The 24,414-nt window shown below is 38.0% G+C and overlaps 1 protein-coding gene across 1 annotated transcript in view; it reads left to right on the plus strand.

Annotated features, from left to right (window-relative positions):
- The window catches only part of cps1 (carbamoyl-phosphate synthase 1, mitochondrial), a 75,310-nt gene that overhangs the window by 43,461 nt on the left and 7,435 nt on the right, over positions 1-24,414 (plus strand). Inside the window, 8 exon segments of the mRNA XM_052142549.1 lie at positions 994-1,069; positions 7,412-7,489; positions 9,242-9,349; positions 11,876-11,965; positions 14,001-14,171; positions 20,543-20,617; positions 21,234-21,332; positions 24,220-24,279. Of these exon segments, the coding sequence (XP_051998509.1) occupies positions 994-1,069; positions 7,412-7,489; positions 9,242-9,349; positions 11,876-11,965; positions 14,001-14,171; positions 20,543-20,617; positions 21,234-21,332; positions 24,220-24,279 (757 nt within the window).

The following is a 24,414-nucleotide window of genomic DNA, read 5'->3' on the forward strand; positions in this document are numbered from 1 at the left end:
TATCGAATCTAAATTGGAATCGAATCGAGAGCTTTTGTATCGGAATCGAATCAGAAAATCTTTATCAATGCCCAGTCCTACACCCAACTCTAGACACTAGACTACCCCACACTCTACATCTCACTCTTGAGTGTTGACCACATCACCAGTTATACTGAAGGTGACAGTCAGATTTGCTTTTGCAGTTTTCAAGAAAATCCAAATGACAAATACAAGTCTTGTAAACGGATTTCTTTAACATTTGTGTATTTACTGCCTTGTTTGGCTCCGCAATCACTTAGCTGCTCAGCTGAGAGCTGTGAGAGATGTGTTATGATCTCTGCTATGTGTTGCTGAGGGTTTTTGGTACCAGCTGTGGTTTAGCATCAGGAGTGTGACGGGATCTCCACTGCCCACATAGCATGTGCCTAAACCCATGCCGCAGGCTCAGATTCTCAGGATCTGCAGCTTTGACACAGAACCTGACAGAAACACTGCCAGTTCATCTGGACCGTAGAACACTTCATACTGCAGATGGCTGTTGCAGTATATTTCCCACTTGTCTTTCTGTTTCGCTGTTTCATTTAGTTGGTCAACATCTGTGGTTTTTTTTGTTTAATTTAAATATGTCATACAACTGATAAAATGTGGTTTCAGTACCTTTACAATCTGGTAGATGCTTCAAATGGTAGCTGAAGGGCAGAAACCTATAAAATCACCCAAAGATCTTTCTTTTGGTGTCGGTTTTTTTTTCCATCTCAAATAAAACACTCAGTTCTGATCGCCTCAAGGAGAAGCTGACCTAAATATATTCCTCCGGTTTGATTTTTCTATTTGCTTGCTTCTGTTACATACCTCTACATATCTACCTGCCTGTTAGCTTTGACTCACAGCTATCAAATCATGTTTTTGTCCCATCTCATTTCCTGATGGGCTCATTTTAAAACACTTCACACAACTGGATCAAGTGTCAGAGTGATAAATGACTTCATGAGAATATTCCTCTGTTTTCAGTGGCTCAGCCATGAATGTGGCGCATGGTGAAGACGAGATGAAACGTTTCTTGGAGGAAGCTACGCAGGTGTCACAGGTGAGGTCATTCAGGCTGGTCACGACCAAAAATTACTTCATTCGAAGCATGTTGGTTTATCCACATGAAACATGCAATGGCTCAGTCATGAATTATTTAATATGTACCTCTCTTGAAATTATAATAGTATGGCTCTGTTCCACAACCTAGTAAGCTGCCTTGTCTGCTGCCTACATAGCGAGCATCCTAACGGAAATGAAACCTCAAAAGTTACTTATTGGAAAGCTCTATATAGACAGCATCGTTAAAATAGACCTCTTACAAAGTGCTCAGGAGAATTAACTTAAAACTGATTTCAGAGTTTGGGGAAAATGTATTGCTAAGATTTACACAAGACAGTACATAGAAAAATTTGGTAAAAATATATTGAATGCGTCTGTTTCATTCAGAAATTTTCTTCGGAGCCAATGGTCATGCATGCAGTGAGCTGCGAGTCACACACACCTGTTCCTCTTACCTCTGGTTGCTGTTGAAAAGGACTAATTCTCACTGCGAGAACATGACCATGGCAACGTTTTGTTCGCGGCTTTCCTTCAACTGAAGGAATGCCACTCTAGCTGCCCCCGCGTCACTCCTTCCCAAGGAATCGCCTCCGCTGGCGATGGAGGCGATCTGGGGTGGCAGCGGGCTCGGTTTCTCTGGGTATGTCCCCACGAGTTGGAGTTGGAGGATGTCCCCATCCACCTTGAAGGTGTATGTAGCTGCTATAACTTTATGGGCCCTACTTTAAGAGTACAATATTTTTGTGCAAGCAAGCACAAGTGGGTTTGGCGAAATGGCCCGTGCAATGCGCAAAAAGTTTGGACCTGGTGCAATTTAATTCTGAGGTTCATCTCTGGATATTCCAGCATCTGCGTCCTATTATATAGTCCAGGGTTCCTCAACCACTGGGTCGCGACCCACTTTTGTAACTGCTGATCTCCTGGGATCAAAATTCTCTAGAATTTACTCCGAATGGTGCCAAAAACAAAAATGGGCAGTGATTTGGATGGAAATGCCTTGTTGAAGAGAGATGTCAACAGAGAAGGGCCAGACTGGTTCGAACTGATAATGTCTACGGTAACTCAGATGACCGCTCTGTACAATTATGGTGAGAATATCATCTCAGAATGCTATATTGTTTTGGCGGCACAAGGGCACCTACACAATTTTAGGCAGGTGGTTTTAATGTTGTGGCTGATTGGTGTATATATATTTTATTCATGGTGTGTTTAATGTTTGAAAATCTTTGTGGATTTATGAAAAATAGCTACAAATATTGGGATATATATATTAGGCCGCTGTCTTCTAAGCATATAATCATAACTAGATTCATTAAGTACCTATTAATTTACTGCCATTCAAATTTAATTTACTAGCATTAAAAAAAAGTGGTTTGGAGTGGGCAAAAGGTTGAGAAACCCTGATATAGTCCATTCCCTCAAGGACCAATGATTTAAACAAAGACAGCACATTAATAAGAAGTTGGTAGTGTAAATGGACTGTATTCAATGAATTAGAAGACTTGAAAATGAAGTTCTTTTGTGCATTAACTGTGCCCTTAATGAATGGCCAGCTTATTTTTATGACAGTGACATGCTCCTTTTATATGCATGGAAAATTTGATTCTCATCAGGATTTGGATGTATGTTCTGGTATATTAAGTAATTATTATTGATAATGTCCATCTACTGAAACACAAATCATGGCAAGCATTAGCAGTGATTGTCTCGGCACACACTTCACTTATACTGGTTGATTTTGAAAAAAAATATTTATTTATTTAAACACAATTTTTCTTTTTAACCAAAAATATTTCAAAATTAAAATTACACTACAAAAGAAACAAAAATATACTAAAAATAATGAAGGGGTCAAAAGAATCATACACATTTTTTCGTCTCCAACTTCTTCCACCGCCCCCTTTTGCTGTGACTTAAAAATCAATCTATGACAACAGGTGGAAAAAACTAGTTAAAATAAATAATACATTACAATTGTAAATATACAAGAATAATAAATATAAACATATCAATAATAATAATAATTGAAAAAAATAAACCATGACCTTTAGAAAGTTTAACACAAATCTCATAATTTTTTGTTTCAACAGCAATTGAAGGGACATATTTCTGTACTTTCTGTATTTAGACATGAAATTTATTACCACTTGCTGGTGAAATCTTCAAATTCAGGAACTGAATTTGGACTTTGCACTGAGTTAAGAGGTGTTATTGAAACGCCTTTGCGCAATGACATATTTCTTAGGAAAATAGCAAATTGCGCTGTGCGCCACTTAATTTACATACAATACACCCACATTTTGCGTGCCTACACCCACAGTAGCGTAAACACTCCCTCCCACGCCCACTTGTGATTTGTGATGGCATGATGGCCTTTGCACTTAGAATTAGCGCTCTCATGATAATTGGAGGAATATTTGGATATGATATTTTTTGCACTCAAGAAAATAGAGCTCTATATCTGAAAGTTATATCTTGTGAAGTTGAGCATATCTTGAAGTTAAGGATCCCATGAAATTAAATGGTTTGACAAGCACAGGTTTTTTCCCGTGTTTATATTTTCTATGGGTCCTACTCGACCTGCCCCGAGGGGATTCGATCCGGTGATCCCCAACATTGGAGTTGGACTCACTTGCAAGGAAGCTCTAAAAGCCATGGACTCTAGCCTCGGTCCCTAGTTTACACACTGCACAGCTATCTCGTACCAACTGGCTACTGTTGCATATGCAAGATGGGGTAGGATATATCAACAGCTTGTACCATAGAAGAAAACAATCAAGACACTTTCAAAATAAAAAAAGTTCCAGCCATTTCCTTCACAGCCAGTCAATGGTTGGGAAAGGAAATCAAGTATGAGGAAATCATTATTAGCTGCTTTCTAATGCTAGTTGGTGGGGAAATTCTCATGCTAGAGAGTATTTTATTGCACACAATGTTTATACAGTCGTCATCAATAGTTTTGGTCAATTATGGCATGAAGAGAATGACAATTCAAATGTGTCTGCCAGCTAAGAATTTATTTAGTACATTTTGAGTTGTACACTAGCATAGATCTTGGGTCTTTAACTTCACACAAGTCATAATACATTTTTTTCAAGTATCTGTTTATATAATTTTGATATTTCTTTGCTTAAAATAACAATAATAACATTTACTCTATTATGATAATAGAGTAAAATGTATTTTTAATGTACTTATTTATACTTATAATAATCTTATTTAGTACTTTTAGCTGGTTTTGGCTGTTATTTGTATTAGTCACCTTATTTCCAGAAAATTCACATCAGATCCTTGGTAAACGGTCACACGGTCATGATGGTCACAGGCACAGCACCTTTAATTTAACCGAGCTGAGTGTTTGACAAAAACAGACTTACATATTTTTAGTTCATTTTGATTCTGACGTCATCAAAAGTGGTGATTTCCGAGTGAGTGTGTTGTTTACCTTGTAATTACTCCATCCATTTTCAATGGTTTGACCCATTAAGGACGATTTTCTCACTGGTCGTGGGCTGAGCAGTCGCTTACAACCAGCTCACAGAGTTTTTTAATTTAGATAGGGATGTGACTGACAGTGGTTAGGCTGTCATTAAGTGTTTGAGTTGTTTTCTCTCTAATTACTCTATCCGTTTCCATTAGTATGAACAATTCAGGCCAATATAGAGCAACAGTCTGGTTTCGGAAGTAAACATCCTTTTAATTTGTTTTCCATATAGGAAAATTGGTTATTAACAATAACTTGTAAACCTTTAAAGACTGACCTACAGTGAGCTCTGACGTTGTTAATAGATGGTATATGCTTCCATCAGTCTGCGTTCAGTCAACTTTTTTTTTTTTTTACAAATCATGTTTAATGGTACAATTCCTTGATAACAACTACCCATGACCTTGAGAGAGGAAATCCACCAATCAGAGAATTGAGGCAAACAAATAGTGGCCAAAAAACCCCAGCAGTGACCGCCCACTTCTATGACATACTGTGAACTCCATTTGGTTTCCCCTACACTGTCAAACAAATTATATATGTGTATATATCAATTATCTTTTGCAATATGCTTTAAATAAATTAATTCTATACTTGTAATCATCAGCTTTAAATCAACTGTTTTATATTTGATCATTCACAATGCTTCATGGGATTGTAGTTCATTGCCAAGTTAAAGACGTTAAAGGAATAGTTCATCCAAAAATAAATCTCCCATCATTCACTCAAACCTTATTTCCTCTCAAACTCTACTTACTTTCTTCCACAGAATACTAATGAAGATATTTTAATGGAGATATGTCTGCTTATCCATACAATGCAAGGGAATAGTGACCAAATTTCAAGATCTAAAAAGGACATAAAGGCAGCAAAAAAGTCATCCATAAGACTCCAGTGGTTTAATCCATGTCTTCTGAAATGATTTAATTGGTTTTGGGTGAGAGCAGACCAAAATGTAACTCCTTTTTCTCTGTACATCTACTCATCACAGTCTCTAGGCATGATCACTTCCTAGTGATTAACGCATGCGCTAGAGTGCTAGATGGTGCTAGGAAGTAGAGTTCTTCACGGGTTCACCCAAACCATATTTTAAACGGTCAGCCGGATCCGGTTCAGGTCCCATTCTTGTACTTTGGGTCCCGGGTCTGTTTAGCATCTGCAATGACACGATAACTTTACCAATTGACGATTGGCTCTTTTATTTAGAAGGTGGGACTTATTCTGCCATATCAGTGTTTGACAGATGACGTAAACCAAAGTGCATTATCGGCATCTGCGTGATTTTTTAGATATTGTGGTTGGAGTTCGTTCGCTTTGTATATCTAAAATCTATGGTCAGACACAGTTGATGGCGAATTAGTAAGGCTAACGTCAGTAGCTCAGGCACTAAACTAGCAATCGTTATATAATTATAGTTCAAAAGGGCAAACAGTGGAAGTTATCATGTTATGCGAGATACAAAAAAACTGCAAAGCTGCTAAGTTGCATTTGTCATCTGCCACCGTGACATCTACTGGACTTTTGAAGCTGAAATAATGAGTGGATTATACATGCTCTTTCAATCAGCAAGAGAGGAACAACACTGATGTTATTATACCAACTTTCTTGGCAAGAAGTCCGGGTCCAGATTTCAAATAATAGACGTGTCCGAGTCGGTTTCGGGAAGTACATTTACGGCATTTCTTGGTTTTGCACGGGTCCAGGTCCAAACTTTCAAATAAAAGACAGTTCTGGGTCGGTTCCGGATAGCACATTTCTGGGTCTCTTTGCGTTCAGGCACACATTTTTGGACCCATGAAAACCTCTTCTAGGAAGTGTAATCGAGCTTGAAATCATGATCGTCAAGGAGACTGTTGATGTTAAGATTTATGGTGAAAAAGGAGTTATACTTTGGTCTGTTCTCACCCAAAACCAATTGGATCATTTGAAAAGACATGGATTCAACCACTGGAGTCTTATTTATTATCTTTATGCTGCCTTTATGTCCTTTTTGGAGCTTGTAAATTTGGTTACCATTCCCTTGCATTGCATGGACAAAACACATAATATCTTCATAAAACAAAATTTCGTTTGTGTTCCATGAAAGAAAGTCATACAAGTTTGAGATGACATATAGGTGAGTAAATGATGGGAGAATTATGCTTTTTGGGTGAACTATTCTTTTAAGTACTCAGTCTACTACCTTTTGTCTTTTTGTCCGATTTTCCAATACAAAGTTTGCAATGCTGTGATTCACCTTGGAGCTGGTTGATATGGCTCATTGTTGGGAACTCTTTGAAGAACTTTATAAAATCCATGTTTTAAAAAATGTATGGGGAATATTCTTCTTGAACCAAAATGGCTGAAAAAGTGGGTGGTTAGTGTTGCGTGAACAATATAGGTGGGCTTTAACCCACAGATTGGGTAATCAGCCAATCAAAAATAGATGCTGCCTCCCTATGATGGCACTGTTGGACAGTATTACTTTACACTATTTGATCTCAAATTTTATAGATGTTTTTTGCTTTAATGTATTTCTGCTCTTCTAATTATTTTCTCATTGAGGATTGATATAAAGACACAGGTCTTTTAGACAAGTGTTGGGTGGAAATGTTTCATTCTGCATGGTGTGTTACTTCCATTCACGCAAGTTACTGGATGACTTTGGGCTGTGCGTGACTCAGGGTGGAATGGCCATAAGAGCCATTCTGGAAAACATTTCACAAACACACTGCCCTTGTAAAAGTACCACTATAGCTTAGAAAGACCCTTTGATCAAGTATTCAGTATGGTATTTTTGGTGTCCTTGTGCCATTTCCAGTATTCTTTCAAATATTTTAAGCAATGCTATTACAGTATTGAATTTCTCGGAAACAGGATCATCCTGTGGTCATCACCAAGTTCATCCAAAGTGCCAGAGAGGTTGAGGTGGATGCTGTGGCCAAGATGGGCAAGGTGAGAAATGCTGCAGACCTACTAACATTTAAAGGGGTCATATCATACATTTTATCATTTTATTTTCATTTCCTGAGGTTCGCTTAAAATTATAGGAAAGATTGTAAATTTTTCATTTAGATTTTCATGACTATTTTACACCCTTTTTCTGACCCTTTCAATTCAAATAGACTTTTTTTGTAAATGCCCTCTTCGCTTGTGAAATGAGAGTGCAAAATCTGAAAAACAGTGTGACAGGTTCACAAAACAATCTACACTGAAATGCGGCACACAAACTGTTAAATCAGACTGAACTGTTTACAGATCTTGTTAAAAATACATTTCGGTTGCCGTTTTTAATGTTGGGATTGGTAGGTAGAGCAGAGCTGTAGGTGCTACTCACAGCCAGGGACAGCACAAGGTTTGGCGGATATCCCATCTTTAATTCTTTATCATTAGTCTTTTGGTGTTTAGGAATAATGGTATCTATCCACCTTTCTCATTTTTAGCCTACTTCACCGTAACTGGGCTGGCCAAGTTAAAATATACTAAAAAGGAGTTGTTGAGAGTTAAATTTGACCAATAATGTGTTCAAATGAAATCTGTCTGACATCTGTAAGTTGCAGGAGTGTGATATGAAAAACGTTCCAGCTTGGTTTCAATGAATGGTGGTTTTAGATAGAGGAAGAGTTGAGTTCTAAAAACTACAGCATGTTTTTAAAGTATAATTAACACATTTATCTTAAAAGATCAAGGAACAATTATCAGTAAAAATGTGTTTATCAGGCATTTCATTGAAATCTGTCTAAAATGTGATACAACACTTGATTTTTTAACAAATGGAGAGTAGCTACATGCAGGGTGTGCAGCCATACTGTGTGCCAGGGTAAAAATGAAATGCTGGGGCTGGGGGTTTCCGACAAGTGCTTTGCACTCGGTCCCGTAAGATCCAAGTTAAACCACTGATTGAAACTGTCTTGCCAAATCAAGGATCCAGGCTGCAGAGGATAATGCTCAGGATACATTTAATTTGTTGTGTAGTACTTTTTAGAGCATTATGCTATCCCACAACATAGTAAATGTCAAAAAAAGTTGTTGACAGTCAAATAGTCTTATCAGATGGCTTGTATTTTGCATTATAGTGAGTAAAATACTTATTGTCTGTCTGTGTTATGTGGGATTTTTATCACATTAAAGCGAGTTAAATTGATATGTACAAATACGCTGCATTGCATCTTGTGATCGGAGTGCGTCAGCTATTTATTTTACTTCTTAGTTTCGCTCTTGGTGTGAACAGTCCTAAAGTTGTATACACTATAGCTGAACCGAACAGTAGTAGTTTCAACTAATAGACCCAAGATGAAGCTTCCGTGTCTAACTGCAAAAAGGAAGTCTTGATATGTTCTCAATTAGCAAATCCAAATTTCACACGTCATTTGATTGGTATACATTTTCGAATCACTTGAAGTTTGTGCTGCAAACTGGAACAGCCAAAATACCATGCTCAAATGACTGTGGTCACACGACAAAGCTTGTCTTATCTTGTGACTTCAAAACAACAGTGTGTTGATTTATCACAGCCAGAAAAAACCACTCTTGGCCGCTTGTACCGTGGACAAACAATGCAGGCACTTTCAAAATATGTTTAAAAACATTTTGGAATACATTTCAGCTACTATTTTCAAAATCAATTGATGGTTTTAAACTGAATCAAGTATGAGTGTTAGCGCAATCAAAGACACAAGACTTGATGTAGTATCTTTGTTGTTACAGGTCCTGGCTCATGCTATCACAGAACATGTGGAGGACGCGGGAGTGCATTCAGGAGATGCCACACTCATGCTGCCCACCCAAACCATCAGCCAGGGAGCTCTGGAGAAGGTCCAGCATTTTTCATTTCTATTCAACAAAGTTTTCAGTCTCCTTCTGAACAGACCAGCATCAATTTCCATTCTGGCTTTGGCATGTATATGCTGGTTTGCTGCAGATCTAGCTGTGCACCAGCAAAGCCAAGCTATTCATCAGTGAAACCAGTTAATGAAACTGGTCAACCAGGACGTTCTTTCTGATAAAGCTGGTAGACCAAGGAAGTCTTGCTTTTAAGCAGGTTTTAAGGCTTTGGAATTTCCAGTTTATTTATTTATTTTTGACCATGGGAACCCTGTATTTATAATTGTTGCAGTTAATCGATCTAAAGTTTGTTTGTTTTTTCATCCAGAATGTTGTGGTCTTATTGGGTCATGACATACTCTTTTTTTTATTTATATAATTGTATTATCTTCCCTGAGGTCCACTGATAATGTTTGCAATGTTTTGGTTTTTTTTGCACCAAAACAGTCATAATTTTGTAATATATTATCAATTTCCACCCTGTCTCTGGCCCTCTGTCTGAAACACTTGGTTTTGGCCTCCTTTGAAATTTAAACGGCCACTGTTATGATTGGCTAGCATCATGCAGCCCCTCGAATACATCTCAAATATTTGAAATGCAGCCCCTCGAATGCAGCCCCTGGAATTCCCCTAGAATACTTGAAACTCAATCAGAATAGAATAAACCAGCTGCACAACATTATAAAACTAAGTTTCAGGGTGTACACATATCGCACATTGCTTCCGAATATGTGACCGATCACGGAAAGTAGGGACACAAGTCGGTTTTGGGGCATTTTGAGTTATTCACAGATTCTGAAAGTGTAGTCTCCAAGCTTTCCAACAATTTGTAACACATGGAAATCTGACAATATTTGGAGAAGTTGTGGCCATTTGAAGGTAGGCACTCAAAAAAGCTAAAAGGGGAGAAAACGGCCTCAAAAGATTGTGCAGTTCTCACCTCTCTCTGCTGCTGGGAGTGACAATAGGGCTCATTTACATCTCATTTAGATAAGCCATACCCCCTGTAAAGCTCCCCCCTGTAAACATGGACTAAACATGAGATAACGTGTACGTGTTCTTAGAATGAACAAAAAACGACAAACTTTGATGTTTATGGAAACTCACCCCATAAGAAACAGAAAAGCATTCTTGCAGATCTCGTTGCCTCCAATGAAATAAGTCGTTCGGGCACACTTTCTCTTTGTCGGGGTCTTCTTTGTGGATGTAACCATCTCCGAAGTTTGCACTGTGCGTCTGTTTGCCTCTAAATGTCCAATAATTCGCATGACGCCAGTCCGATACATTCTTCCTCGTCTTCATCTTCGCTCAGTTGTAGATTAGGGATATTATTCAGTCTTATCATGCCACTTTCATCGTCGCTCAGATCGTCTTCAGAATCAGTGAACGCTTGTTCATAAGCATCCGGCTTGTCGAAGAAGTACTTCAAAACATTTTCGTTGTAACGGCCACGGTTCAGCTCGTCTCGCGACATTCTTTGCGGCGTCCATCTTCATTGAATTTTGATATCAGATAGAGCCGGCTAGAGCGCTGCATAATAAGTAGCCACGCTGTTAGGGGCGGGGGCAAAAGCGCGCGGCTATTCAGTACGGAAATACACACAGACAATGACACGCCCCTACTGCATGCTAGAATCTCCGAAAAACAAGCCGATTTCAACCTCAAAATGTACGCTTTTAAATATACCAATACTGTTATCTCAAACATGGAGAGGCTTCTTCATGATCTCAACTAACAGATTCTGCAAAAAGCGGAAATCACCAATTTTGGAAAAAACACTTGTTTCTCATTTTGCTCACAAGTTGTGCTGCCGACTTGTGTCACTGGTTTCCGTGACGGGTTAACTCAAGCACAGAAGGACCATAAACTATAAAACATTACATTTGAAATATTAATGTATGTTTACTTACGGTTTTACGATCAGGTCCAATAGTTTTTTAACTGCCTTATCCTTCAATAGCTTTCCTTTGCAAAGCTTGAATCATTTTGCATGAGGCATTTTGCAGCTTGGTTTCAATATAATCTTTAATTCTGAAATTTGAATTCTGAAATTTGCAGTATGTTTTTATAATAGAATGACCTCTTAAAAGTCAAAAGATAAAGGACAATTTGATTGCTCATGACATGACCCCTTTAATTGTATGAGCCACAAATAAAATGTCCTATTCTCTCCTCTGAATCAAAGCAAACTGGTTAAAACAAGTTGTGTGATTGTGAATTGCACAACTACAACACATTTGACAAAGCATGTTTAATTCAGAGCAAAGTTACGATCACTTTCTCAGAGTCAAAGTCTTCTCTTTAAAGTCTGCCTCAGTTTATCACAGAGTTGATCAAAAACTTTCTGTGCACCTTAAAATGATTCATGATGTACATTTGATTGGTGTATATTTTACAGGACATGCATAACCCAGATTGTGATTGATGTATTACTAGATTCATGTGCATTTGTAAAGACTTTAAGTGAGTTATTGCTCGTATTCATATATTTTTAAATGTCTAGATTTTTTCTCATAGGTGAAGACAGCTACCCAGAAAATTGCAAAGGCGTTTGAGATTTCAGGGCCGTTTAACACTCAATTTTTGGTGAAAGGCAACGATGTCATGGTAAGTTATTGATGCTCGTTTCTTGACGAAAAAAATTCTATGACTTAAGAAGATAAATAGAGTTTTTTATTGCCAGTGGACCGGCAACATTCAGAAACATATTTTGATCTAAAATGCAATATATTTCAAATGGATTTAATCTAATATTTTTGTATTAAATGATTTATAATAGTAGGAAATAAATTAATCATGTTAAGCTATTTAATTTGTATACATTTTTATACTTTTGAGTCAAAACTTAAAGGAGCAGTGAACCAAAATACCCAAATTATGTTATTATTTACTCACCCTTATGTCAATTCCACAAAGTAGAACATTTTAAGGAATAATTATGCAGTTTTTTACCATACAGTGACAGTTTGCAGTGACCAGGGGCTATCAAGCTATAAAAAGGACAAAAAAGCACTATAAAAGTAGTCCATACAACTCATTTGCTATATTTCAAACCATAAAATAGTTTTGTATGAGGAACAGACTGTAATTTTAATTGTTATTTACTGATAATCTTTACCTCCACCAGAGTATGTGAGTGGAGTGGAGCGGCAAGAATTGCCCCTCTGCGCTTAAAGCATTCTTTAATTGCTCCAGCTCCACTCGGGGTTGTCCATTTCCTGCTCATCGCTTGCTCCGTGCTCCTGGATTATAGAAACCCCACTCTGTGTTCACTCCATTGCAAAATTAGCGCCTAACTACCTCTCTGCTGTCAAGTTATTTCAGTATGCTTTTTAATATCACAACCTTCCATGCAGAAGGTGTATTAAATGACAAATAAATACACAATACTAGAAGAAAAGCTACAATGTGCTTTATTAGAACACTAACATCAGCCCGACTAAATTAATAATTTGCTTACTTTTGAAACATATCGGCAGCATTCTCTGGGTTTGATCAATTAAATAAATTGCTAGATGAAAAAAATAATTTAATAAAAAAATATTAATTACCAAAAAAGTTTTTGGGATAAATTACCAGAACAAAAAAAGAAAAACATGATATAAAATCAAATTAATAAATTACCAAAAATATTTGTAAGTGCTTATGTATTATTGCCTAATTAGTTCCTCTTATTTTCTATTATTGCACTTCTTGTAATTAACCTTGCCCTGTAATTCTGTGATTGAAAAAAAAATACATTCTCAGAATATTCTATGCTTTTTTAATTAAAACTAGATAATACTGTCAAAACTATATGTCTAATGCAGAGTTCACTTTTTGAAATCCTAGCTTTTTAATTTTTAAAGCTTTTACATCTTCCTCTATTCACATTTGCTGAGCTTCTTCACCTGCAAATGTATAATGCATAAATTAGCCTACGGCACTAAAATAAATTTAGATGGCAATCGATTCATTCAAACTACGCAATTTTAACATGTTGATTAGTTCAATTGGTGTTTTAAGTCGTTAAAAGTTCAATTCAATTTAATGCGGGACATAGTAGCCTACAGTTAAGATTGAGATGCATTCGATTGGAATGATGATATGATTATTCAAAATATTTAATAGGGGATATATGTATTACTGACCTTTTAGATTTTCTCTCTGCATTATCATCTTGTTTTTTGGACACGTCTTTTAGGATTTCACAACAAACATTTGATCGTGGCAATCACCTCCCCACTCGTGTTCTCCTTCGCCATCCCATCATTAATTCTTTTTGGTTATATCAGAAATTCCATCTTTCCTTCATGACAATAGTGTTTGACACTGCTTAACACATGGTAAATTATTGCATTAACGTCCGTTAACAGACGTGTTGCCTGTGATAGAGTATTAGTGGTGCGTTCTTTGAGCAAGAGAAAACTTAAAAAAAAAAAAATGTATTACATTTTTCAACCGGGCCAATTTGGTTGCTTAGGAGACCTGGCTGAAGTCACTCAGCATGCGCTGGATTTGAACTCGCGACTCTAGGGGTGGTAGTCAGCATCAACTCGCTGAGCTACCCAGGCCCCAAAATTTCCATTTTTGTGTGAACTATTCCTGTAAGAATTGTAAAATATGGTTGTTGGTCACTAAGGACAGTGTCTTTCTGTCTCAGGTAATAGAATGTAACCTCCGTGCCTCTCGATCCTTCCCTTTCGTTTCTAAAACTATCGGTGTGGACTTCATCGATGTGGCCACCAGGGTTATGGTGGGTGAGGCAATGGACGAGTCTCGGCTGCCCTCCCTAGAAAACCCAGTCATTCCAGTTGACTACGTTGGCATCAAGGTGTGTATGTGTGTTAAGAGAAGTAAATGTTTAAATTTGAAGTGAGTAATTTCTGCACCACTAGCATCACCAAAGGTAATTGCTAAAATATTGCCAGCATTTCCAAACACTCTCCCCATCTGTCATTAGTCGAACATACAGATAGTCTTGCCCCAAACTCATGCCATTGGTTAAGCCAATGTTGCCATGTCAGGACAGATGGAGTGTTCAATCAAACATAACAACGTTTTGGTTGTGCCACAGAGACACAGTTTAAAATTTTCAGAGAAATCAACCTATGAATGGTTTACTTGTTTTCTTTGCATATTAAGCTGGGATAGGAGAAAATATTTTAACAAAAAACTGCATCATCTGTGGTGTGCCATATACTCCCCTGGTAATTAGTTACTCACAAGTTAATACCTATTGAGTTAACTTGATGTGTTTCTCAGCTATAAAAGTTATTTTTGTACAATTAAATTATCAGGCCTAAATGGCGGTGCTGGTTTGTACCAGGAGTCAGAGTTGTTACTTAAGTCTAAGACACTTGATGCCTAAATGGTTTCTCTCATCTCCCAAAAGTAATTTTCTGTGAAATTGTCAAGGAGTTACAGCGCAATGGCCGCAATGAGGAGCCAATCGCAAGGGAATAATCCCTTTCCCCTGCCAATCTCAAAGTTTTAAATACCTAGTTTGGTCCTGAGAGGAATTTTAAACAGCTAGCTGGATGTCTCTGTTAAAGAGAGACATGGTGAGAGATATATAGGGGATTTACGCTGTCTCTCAAGATTAAGGATTAATTCTCTCTCTCTCTCTCTCTCTCTCTCTCTCTCTCTCTCTCCCTTTAATGCATCTGCCATCCTTTCACATTTCTATCACTCATGTACCAGTTTTTCAGTTATATGCCTTTGTATGAGAATACCTCAATTGTTTCTCCTAGACAGCATCAAGATGGAGAGCAAACGATGACTCACGTGCGTCTCCACTAGAGTAGCATAATAGATCTCAAATGTGACAAAGTGCGCTCAGATTTGCGATCTGAACTTTTATCCATATTCATTTGATAACTATTATACTCTTACTGTGTCAATATTCTCATTTGTGTCATTTTCTATTTTTCCCAAGACATTTTAGAAGACCTATCTGAGACAAAGTTGATTAAGTGAAATATATCTGAGAAGTCTCTTCAAGTGTCTTGAGCTATGAGACAAGTCTCTTGAGTCAAAAGGCTGTTAAGCTCTATAAAGGATAATGAGCAACATGAAGGTACCATAAAGTTAGTCCATATGACTTGTGCACTAGTCTTCTAAAGCCACACAAATATGTAAGGGATTGACAGGAAAATCTCCTTTGCACTAACATATACAGAGTTGTAGCCTCAAGGTGTGTCATCCCAGCTGCCACATCACTGACGCCATTGGTTCTCGCTCATCTTGTGACCAATTGTGGCATGCCGTGTTTGAATGTGTACAAGCACATTCTGTATTTCTTTCTCTCTCTCTCTCTCTCTCTCTCTATCTTTTTGCCTGCTATCTTGTGTCTAAAGAGTCCACCTTGGCACATTGTTATGTTTCATGTTTCCTCTGCTTTGTCAAGCTCAGGTAACATCTCTGAAATGGTACTCTCTCTGACTAACAAGTCCCCAATGTGAAATCTTTACAGTTTTCCTCAGCTTTACGGATTCTGCTGTTAGTTGAAGAATGTAATGCAAGAGTTTTGAAAATACATGGATACACTCTGTGTGTTTCACAGAGTACTAGTTTTCATTATTTGCTCTGCTCTGCTCCTCACATTAGCCAGAAGCACCATGGGTTGTTGAGGAAATATGTCCACCAAGCTGATCCTGATATCTCTCTAAAGGTCCAATATGAATTTGCTCACTGACTTTTCTTCAGCTTCCTACTGGCATTATGTGAAATGATTGTACAATAAGAATTCACAATTTTCCTCTTGTAATGTATGCAGTTACCTGTTGGGACCAGGAAGGCCTGGTTTTCATGGCAACCACCGGCTTTTCAAGGAAGCTCTATAAATTGGTAATAGGGAAGACCTCTCTTTGTTTCTTCATCAAAGATGTTCTGGGATTCTTCTCGGTGGGCAGTGTTAATTCTCAGGGGCTTCAATAGTAAATAATATATCTGGTTTCATGGTGAGCTTGAAAACGGTCTCAGGAATGGTGCCCAGTTTAGTAGTAGAACTTGTAGTGTCCTTCACCTCCACAGTTGAGCTTGTCGATTCCGGTGGGATTTCGACCACATTAACGGCCAACAATGCATCAATAACAGAACGAATCAAAGCTGCTTGTGTTTATTCCCGGCAGTGTGGCCTATTCTCGCATTTACATGTATAAGTGAGGCTGGATTTTCCAGGGCTGATTAGATAGCTTCAAGGATGAGTTCCCCCTTTGTCGCCCGCTGCAGTGGAGGCAGAGGTGACATGCTAATCTGTGTACTATTTCCCCTGTGAGGAGGTAATGGGAGCTGTCTGCATTTAATTGGAGAGATGAGGACATTACTTCTCACAGGGCAATCAGCTTGCCCCATCATTTGAGAAAAGCTTGAATAGAAAAGTCATACTGCTCCCCTGTAGGACCAGCCCAAAAACATTCTGCCTTTAACACTCGCCCATTAATTCACCATGTACTACAAGCTGACTGTTTGTAGGACCCAGTATCACTTTCATGTGCCCCTGCCTGCTTATAGATGTGTCACAACCACACCTTTGTTTAAATTATCGCATTGTGGTTTTGTGTCCTTGTCTCCTCACAAACAAATGTTTTTGAATGTTGCTTATGTGGACACAGGCGGTTTTGCTCATGTTTTGGCCTGTACAGTAGGTGGCAGTGGTGCTGCAGTTTTCTTGTTTTGCTTTGCAGGAGTTCTCATATAGTGGAGGTTATTACTGTTTCAGCTGTTCATTTGATTGGTGTGAAGATATCAAATGTACAACCCCAATTCTGAAAAGTTGGGACAGTATAAAAACTGCTAATAAAAGCAAAAATGAGTTATTTTATATTATATTTGTATATAATTTGTATATAATTATTATTTTATATATAATCAGTTTAATTATATTCACCCTTTGCTATATTGAAAGCACTACAAATAAACATTATATGATGTTTTACCTTGTGAATTTCATTGTTGTTTTTTTTTTTTTTAAATTTTATGTAATGTAATTTCAAATCAGATGATTGCATAACACTCCAAAAAAGTTGGGACAGTCGAGTGTTTACCACTGAAACATCACAATTTCTTCTAATAAAACTTATTAAGCATTTAGGCACTGAAGACACAAGATTGTTAAGTTTAAAAAGTGGAGTTTTCCCCATTCATCCATTATGCAGTTCTTGAGCTGCACAGTTCTACAAAGTCTTCATTGCAGTATTGTGCGCTTCATAATGCACAACACGTACTCAATTGGAGATGGTCAGGACTGCAGGCAGGCCAATATAGCACCCGCACTCTCTGCTTATGCGGCCAGTATGTGGTTTAAAGTTGTCCTGCAGAAAATGACGGGATGTCCTTGAAAAAGACAGTGCTGGATGGCAGTATATGATGCTCCAAAATATTTACACATCTGTCTGCACACTCTTTCCCCGCCAAACACGGAATTTTCCGTGTTTTATGAAAAAACGCTTCCCCGCCAAACACGGAATTTTCCGTGTTTCCGTGTTTTAGGTGTTATACGGTAAGGAAGACCCCTGCGCATGTTTTGAAAGAGTACACAACTCTTTGATCAAAGAAACAGACTGCGATCGTCTCAAACATGAAGAAGTGGAGTATGAGAAGCTCAAAATGTCAGACATAAACATGCCTTTTTCTCAGCTTTTTGTCTGAAATGTTGTTTTTTGACAAAACCTACCTCTGTTCAAGTCGCAATAAAAAAAGAACAAATGAAGATAAAATAAAATCGTTTTTTTTGCCTAAAAGCAGAGGCCCAGATCTTTATTTTGATATATAGCATCTTCATATATTCATGGAAGAAAATATTCTGCGGGCCATTAAAAAATCGTCGAATCGAAAATCGTCAAAAACCCTGGCGGTGGCTGGCAACTTTTTTTTAAAAACGCTAGCGGGGAAAGGGTTAATGGTGCCCTCACAGATGTGTGGGTTACACATGCCATTGGCACTGACTCACCCCTGGCCCTTACAGACACTGGCTTTTGGACCTATAGAAAACACTTTTTGAAATGTGGACTCATCGGATCAAAAAACATGGTTCCTCTGTTCTACTTTACATCAAAGATGAGACTGAGCCCAGAGAAGTCGGCAGCGATTCTGGACATTGTTGATGTAGGTCTTCTGCTATGCATAGTAAAGTCTTGAGGGAACAGAGATCATGCGCATTCAGAAGTGGTTATCATCTTGGGGAACATTGTTCTAAAAGTGCTGGATTATTTGCTGAAGCATCTGTTGGTAAATTGACAAGTCTCAAATGATCCTTGCTCTTGAAGGAGTAGGCTGTTTTTGGAGGCTCCTTGTATACTATGACATGATTGCCTCACCTGTTTAACATCTCCTGTTTCGCATTGCCTTATTTTAACAGATTGTTATTAGTCTTAAATTGCCCCTGTCTCAACTTTTTTTGGAGCGTGTTGCAATCATCTGATTTGAAATTATTGTACATAAAAAAAACTATGAAATTCACAAGGTAAAACATCATGTAATGTTTAGTTGTAGTGCATAGTGTTCAGTATTCAATATTGCAAAGGGTGAATATCATTTACAAATCACTCCTTTTTGCTTTAATTAGCATTTTTCAAACTGTCCCAACTTTTTAGGAATTGGGGTAGTACTTGAAACCATAGATCTTGTATTAAAACAGGACACACTAGACTTTCATTAGGTTTCTTTTTTTTATTTTTTTATTTTGTATTCTTGATAAACACTGAGCAATGCTTCTGCAATGAAATGTCACTAAATGAAAAGCATTTGTATCAGATGGTTTGGCTAAATGAAAAGATCCTTGTGAAAATCTGTCTTCTGAGGTGCTCAAATGTAGCCAACCATTTCTCTTGCAGGATAGGCCTATGCTAATTGGAAGTCTTGTAAATTCAAAATTAGAGATGCAACAAAATATCAGCTATCAGGTAGGCCAATTTGACATAACCGGCATGGCCAATTAACAAAAGTGTTTGTTCCTCCTTGTATCCCCAGAGGAAAGTTTTTATTTCTCATATGTTGAGATCTTACAGTAAATTTATTTTGAATATCATCTTTGTTTGAGGTATTTCTCTGGTGTGATAAAAATAGACACAAATGAGACAACATACAGTGAGAGTAGGCTACAGAGCCATAAAATTAATGTGAATAGCATATCGCAAATAATTTGGTCTTGGAAAATTTTGAAATAAAATGTTAAATTCATTTAACTTTTCATTGCAGACTTTGGAATCTTGGCAAAATCTACACTCACTGAAGACTTTATTAGGAATACTATAGTCTTAATAAAGTGCCCGATGTGGTCCTCTGCTCTTGTAGCCCATCCTCCTCAAGGTTCGACATTCTGAGATGCTATTCTGAGTGGTTATTTGAGTTACCGTAGCCTTTCTGTCAGTTAGAACCAGTCTGGCCATTCTCCACTGACCTCTCTCATCAGGCTTTTTCGTCCGCAGAACTGCCACTCATTGGATTTTTTTTTGTTTTTGGAACCATTCTAAATAATCTCTAGAGACTGTTGTGCATGAAAGTCCCAGGAGAGCAGCAGTTACAGAAATACTCAAACCAGCCCCTCTGGCACCAACAATCATGCCACTGTCGAAATCACTGAGATCACATTTTTTTCCCCATTCTAATGGTTGATGTGAACATTAACTGAAGCTCCTGACCCGAATCTGAATGATTTTATGCATTGCAATGTTGCCACATGATTGGCTGATTAGATAATTGCAGGAGTAAGTAGGTGTACAGGTATTCCTAATAAAGTGCTCAGTGAGTGAATAATATCTTGGTGTAATCTTTTAATGTCTCAACTGCTTCTCCTAGAGAGCAATGAGAATAAATGAAGAGCAAATGTTAGATCTTCTGCTTCTCAGATGTTTCTCAAGTGAAAAATGCCCCATTAATCTCATGTTTCTCCTCTAGAGATTCAGAAGAGATCCCAACAATGTCTCGCACTACTTTCAGATTTTCCAAGATACCAATGTCTGCATGAAAAATCTGTGATTTCACAATGAACATTTGACATTTCTCATAAATTTATTTTCAAGACCAAGTCCTATGAAGGAGAAGCAATTGTGATGTTAAAATATTTCATTTGTGATTTTTCTTTCAAATGGGACCATTTCTAAAAAAACAACAATTTATTAGCCGACAAGTACTAAAAGTAAAGTACCAGACTTTAGTACTACTAATATATTTGGAACACCTCCCCTTCTGACTCTTTGCTAGGCTCCCATGTTTTCCTGGCCACGACTAAGAGATGCTGACCCAGTCCTTCGTTGTGAGATGGCCTCAACTGGAGAGGTATGAAGGTTCTTCAGCCTCATAAGAATATATTGAGGCTCCAGATCATGTATTCATCACAGCTTGCCAAGAAACAGCATACATATTGTCCTATTAGTTCAGACGCACTCATGGACATACATCCAGTGCACATCCAGACTTTCCATCCTCTCTCCAAATTCAGAGAAGAACATTTTTTGTTTCCACACGGACCTATCCACCTGCTCTCTCCCAGGTAATAAGAAAAACATAGAAACCAGCCTTGAGGACAGTGTAGCAGGCGGAGCTTTACTGCTGCTCAGTGCTATTCGTTTCACTGACTGATTTCAGTATTAGAAATACAAATACAATATATATTAGAAGTACAATATTCTACCCCAGTTGATGATGGCCCCATTCTGTCTGTTATTTCCGTAATTGCAATATTACACCATTCTACCTCCATTCAGCAACATATTTAATATATTTGATTTATTTAACTTTGACTTTAAATATTGTACTAACAGAGACAAATGAATAATTTATCCAGGAGAATCTGCAGCCTGCAATGAATATTCACAGATGTGCTCATGATCTTGAAGATCAAGATATTTCTTTCTGTCTCTTGATTTTCAACATTCTCGTTTACTCTCTGTAGGTGGCTTGCTTTGGACCAAACATCTACTCTGCCTTCCTGAAGGCCATGCTCTCAACAGGATTCAAGCTTCCACAGAAAGGCATTCTCATTGGGATACAAGTGAGGAAGATTTTAAAAATTTTTTCCTAAAGGATGAAGCTCTCTTGAATTAGCATAACATTTCCTGTTCAAATGTACTCATTAGAACATTAGCATTTTTAGCTCGTTTTGATCTGAGATTGTTATTTGGATAGCTGCAGTTAAATTCCTCCTTGAATGACAGTGGTCAGAATGTGATGTAAATGTTAGCTCTTTGAGAAGTGTAAGTCTTGTCTCACTGTTGCCCTTTGTTTGTAATTTTGTCACTTTTGTTATTCCTTAGTTTTCACTTTTGTCACCCTTGTACCTCCATAGTCTTCCTGTCAGCCCTCGTGTTCACTGTTCATTGTTTTCACCTGCCCTCGTTAAGTTTGCCATTTGCTTCTGTTTGTCATCTTGTTATCTTGTTTAGTGTTCTGTTTGTTCAATGGCCCCTTAGTTCTATGTTCATGTATATATATCCTGGTTTTTGTTTCAGTCCTTGTCTATCGTTGAATGTTGTTGTGCGTAGTTTATGCTCGCTCCCATGCCTGTGTTCCTGTGTTTCGTTTTCATTTTGCACATCGTGGTAGTTTTGTTTGTTCATCCCTGTTTGTTTCCTTTTTATCAATAAACCTGCATTTGGATCCTCATCCCTTGTCTGACTCCGACCTCATTCGTAACAAGTAGCAATATTTAGTGCAAATTTATGAGCGCTAAGATGTTTAAAGGCATAGTTCCCCCAAAATGAAAATTCTGTCATCGTTTACTAATTTAGTTGCAGTCTCCGGAGTACTCAAAGAGTGGGCCGGTACGCCTGACCAGTGTGGCTGCAGGGTGTGGTGAAGTGCCCGTCCAGAGGGAGATCTTTTACGGGCAGCTGTCCGTCATGTGTGTGTTTGTGTCTTTTGTTCAAGTTTTTCATTAAAATATTATTTATATTGTCAAGCCGTTTCTCACCTCCTCCTTTCCCAACACATTCTCACCCCAACTCGTCACATACGGACGCTTGGGCAGTTTCGTCACTTATTGATGCGCTGGGTATACCTTTGGCGTCATTTTTCAACGCGCAGGGTAGTCCGATGGACTTCTATGTAGCTCCGAACCGGAGCGTGTAGCGTTGAAATTTCACGTCTTGGGTAAGCTCACACTGCGAATGGGTCGAGACTGCAATAAATAAAAATAAAAAGGAATAGGCTACAATGGCCCTCCAACTGTTTTTTTGATGTTTAAAAACCCGGACACGTTGTAAAATGACGCCATTCTATATATCTCTGAACCGGAGCGTGTAGCGTTGAAATTTCACGTCTTGGGTAAGCTCACGCCGCGAATGGGTCGAGAGTCGAGACTGCAATAAATAAAAATAAAAAGGAATGGGCTACAATGGCCCTCCAACTGTTTTTTTATGTTTAAAAACCGGACACGTCGTAAAATGATGCCAAAGGTACACCCAGCGCGTCAATAAGTGACGCCAAGGGGTCCTGCCCAAGCGTCCAAATGTGACGAGTTGGGGTGTGAGAATGTGTTGCCTTTCCGGGTTTTGGCACCGGTGTAAAGCAGTTCAATGGAAAGGAGGAGGCGAGAACCGGCTTGACAATATAAATAATAGTTTAATGAAGAAATAAACCAAAAGACACAAACACACACATAGGACGGACAGCTGCCCGTAAACAGCTGCCCGTTCTCTCTCTGTCGCAACACCATCCGCAGTCGGCCTTTATCCCTCTCGGAGGCTTGATTAGCCTGATAAAGGGACCAGGTGTGTAAAATCATGAACCGGCCCCACCCTCCACCCTGTCACAACCGGCAATGATGCAGAAATTCTGTCACTCTACCGGCAGCTATTCTAGTCCTGGAACAGTGGATTTCTGAAATGTAGGATGGCAAGCTTGATTACACTTTCTTGAGGAAGTTCAAATTGTAATTGCACCAAGGAGACTGCAGATTGCAAGATTTTGAGTGAATTGAGAGTAACATTTTGGTCTGTTTCATTCCCAGAAGACATGGATTAAACCACTCGAAGTGTATGGATTACCTTAATGCAGCCGTTATGTCCTTTTTGGAGGTTAAGAGTTTTGGAAACCATTAACTTTCATTGTATGGATATAAACATATTATACATCTATAAAAACATCTTAATTTGCATTCTGCAGAAACAAATTCTATTCCTTTAAAAACAACTATTCCTTTAAAAACAAGTTTTTATAGCATTTAGTTGAAAACACACATACACTTACAGATGTAGCCAATCAGTCCACTTCTTGTTTGTTTGGACAGAAACAGATACATAAAGAAATTCCTCAATTTTAAAACACAAAGCATTTCCAGTAGTTTCTGATATATATTTCCTCACTTGGTTCTTTATAGGCAAAGTGTATTTTTGTGTTGTAGTTTCCATGTGTGTAACTGTGTGATGTTTACACACATAGAGCCTCAACATTGACAGTGAAATCCAGAGGTTTTGTTTAACGTTTTGATAAAATATAATCTTCTGCGTGCCCTCTTTCATTTCCTCCTGCACTCAGCGTGGAAATCAAATATCTTGTCTGGGTCATTGGTGGTGTTCAGGCATCATTGTGTTCTAATGTAGTCTTGAGTACTAATGAGAGCATGAAATTCCCATTCGAAACAAAAGAGATTTCTTTGTACGCTACCTGCCTGATGGCCATACCTGGGGACGGCAGATCTGACATGCTTTTTAAAGTCTGATTACTAGCCCATGGTTAAGTCTCCATGAACACAGAGCTATGCTATTGATCTGAAAGTGCTTAAAGGAAGAATTTTCATCAAGAAATGGATATATTCTGTGTCCATCCACACAGAGTGTCAGCTTAGGCTTTAATCTTTTTTCTGATGGTCTGTCTTTTTCTTTCTGCTTTCTTTTTCCAATCTCTCATTTCTTTATTTTATTTCTTTATTTTTTCTCCAGCATTCATTCAGACCTAACTTCCTGTCCACTGCTCACAAGCTTCATGAGGAGGGCTTTAAGGTGAGTCATTATTTTCCTGGGCGATAAAAAAAATAGACCTTTGATATATATATATATATATATATATATATATATATATATATATATATATATATACACTGGCAGCCAAAAGTTTGGAATAATCTACAGATTTTG

This window comes from Xyrauchen texanus, chromosome 14 (assembly GCF_025860055.1).
Source record: "Xyrauchen texanus isolate HMW12.3.18 chromosome 14, RBS_HiC_50CHRs, whole genome shotgun sequence".
Lineage (NCBI taxonomy): Eukaryota > Metazoa > Chordata > Actinopteri > Cypriniformes > Catostomidae > Xyrauchen > Xyrauchen texanus.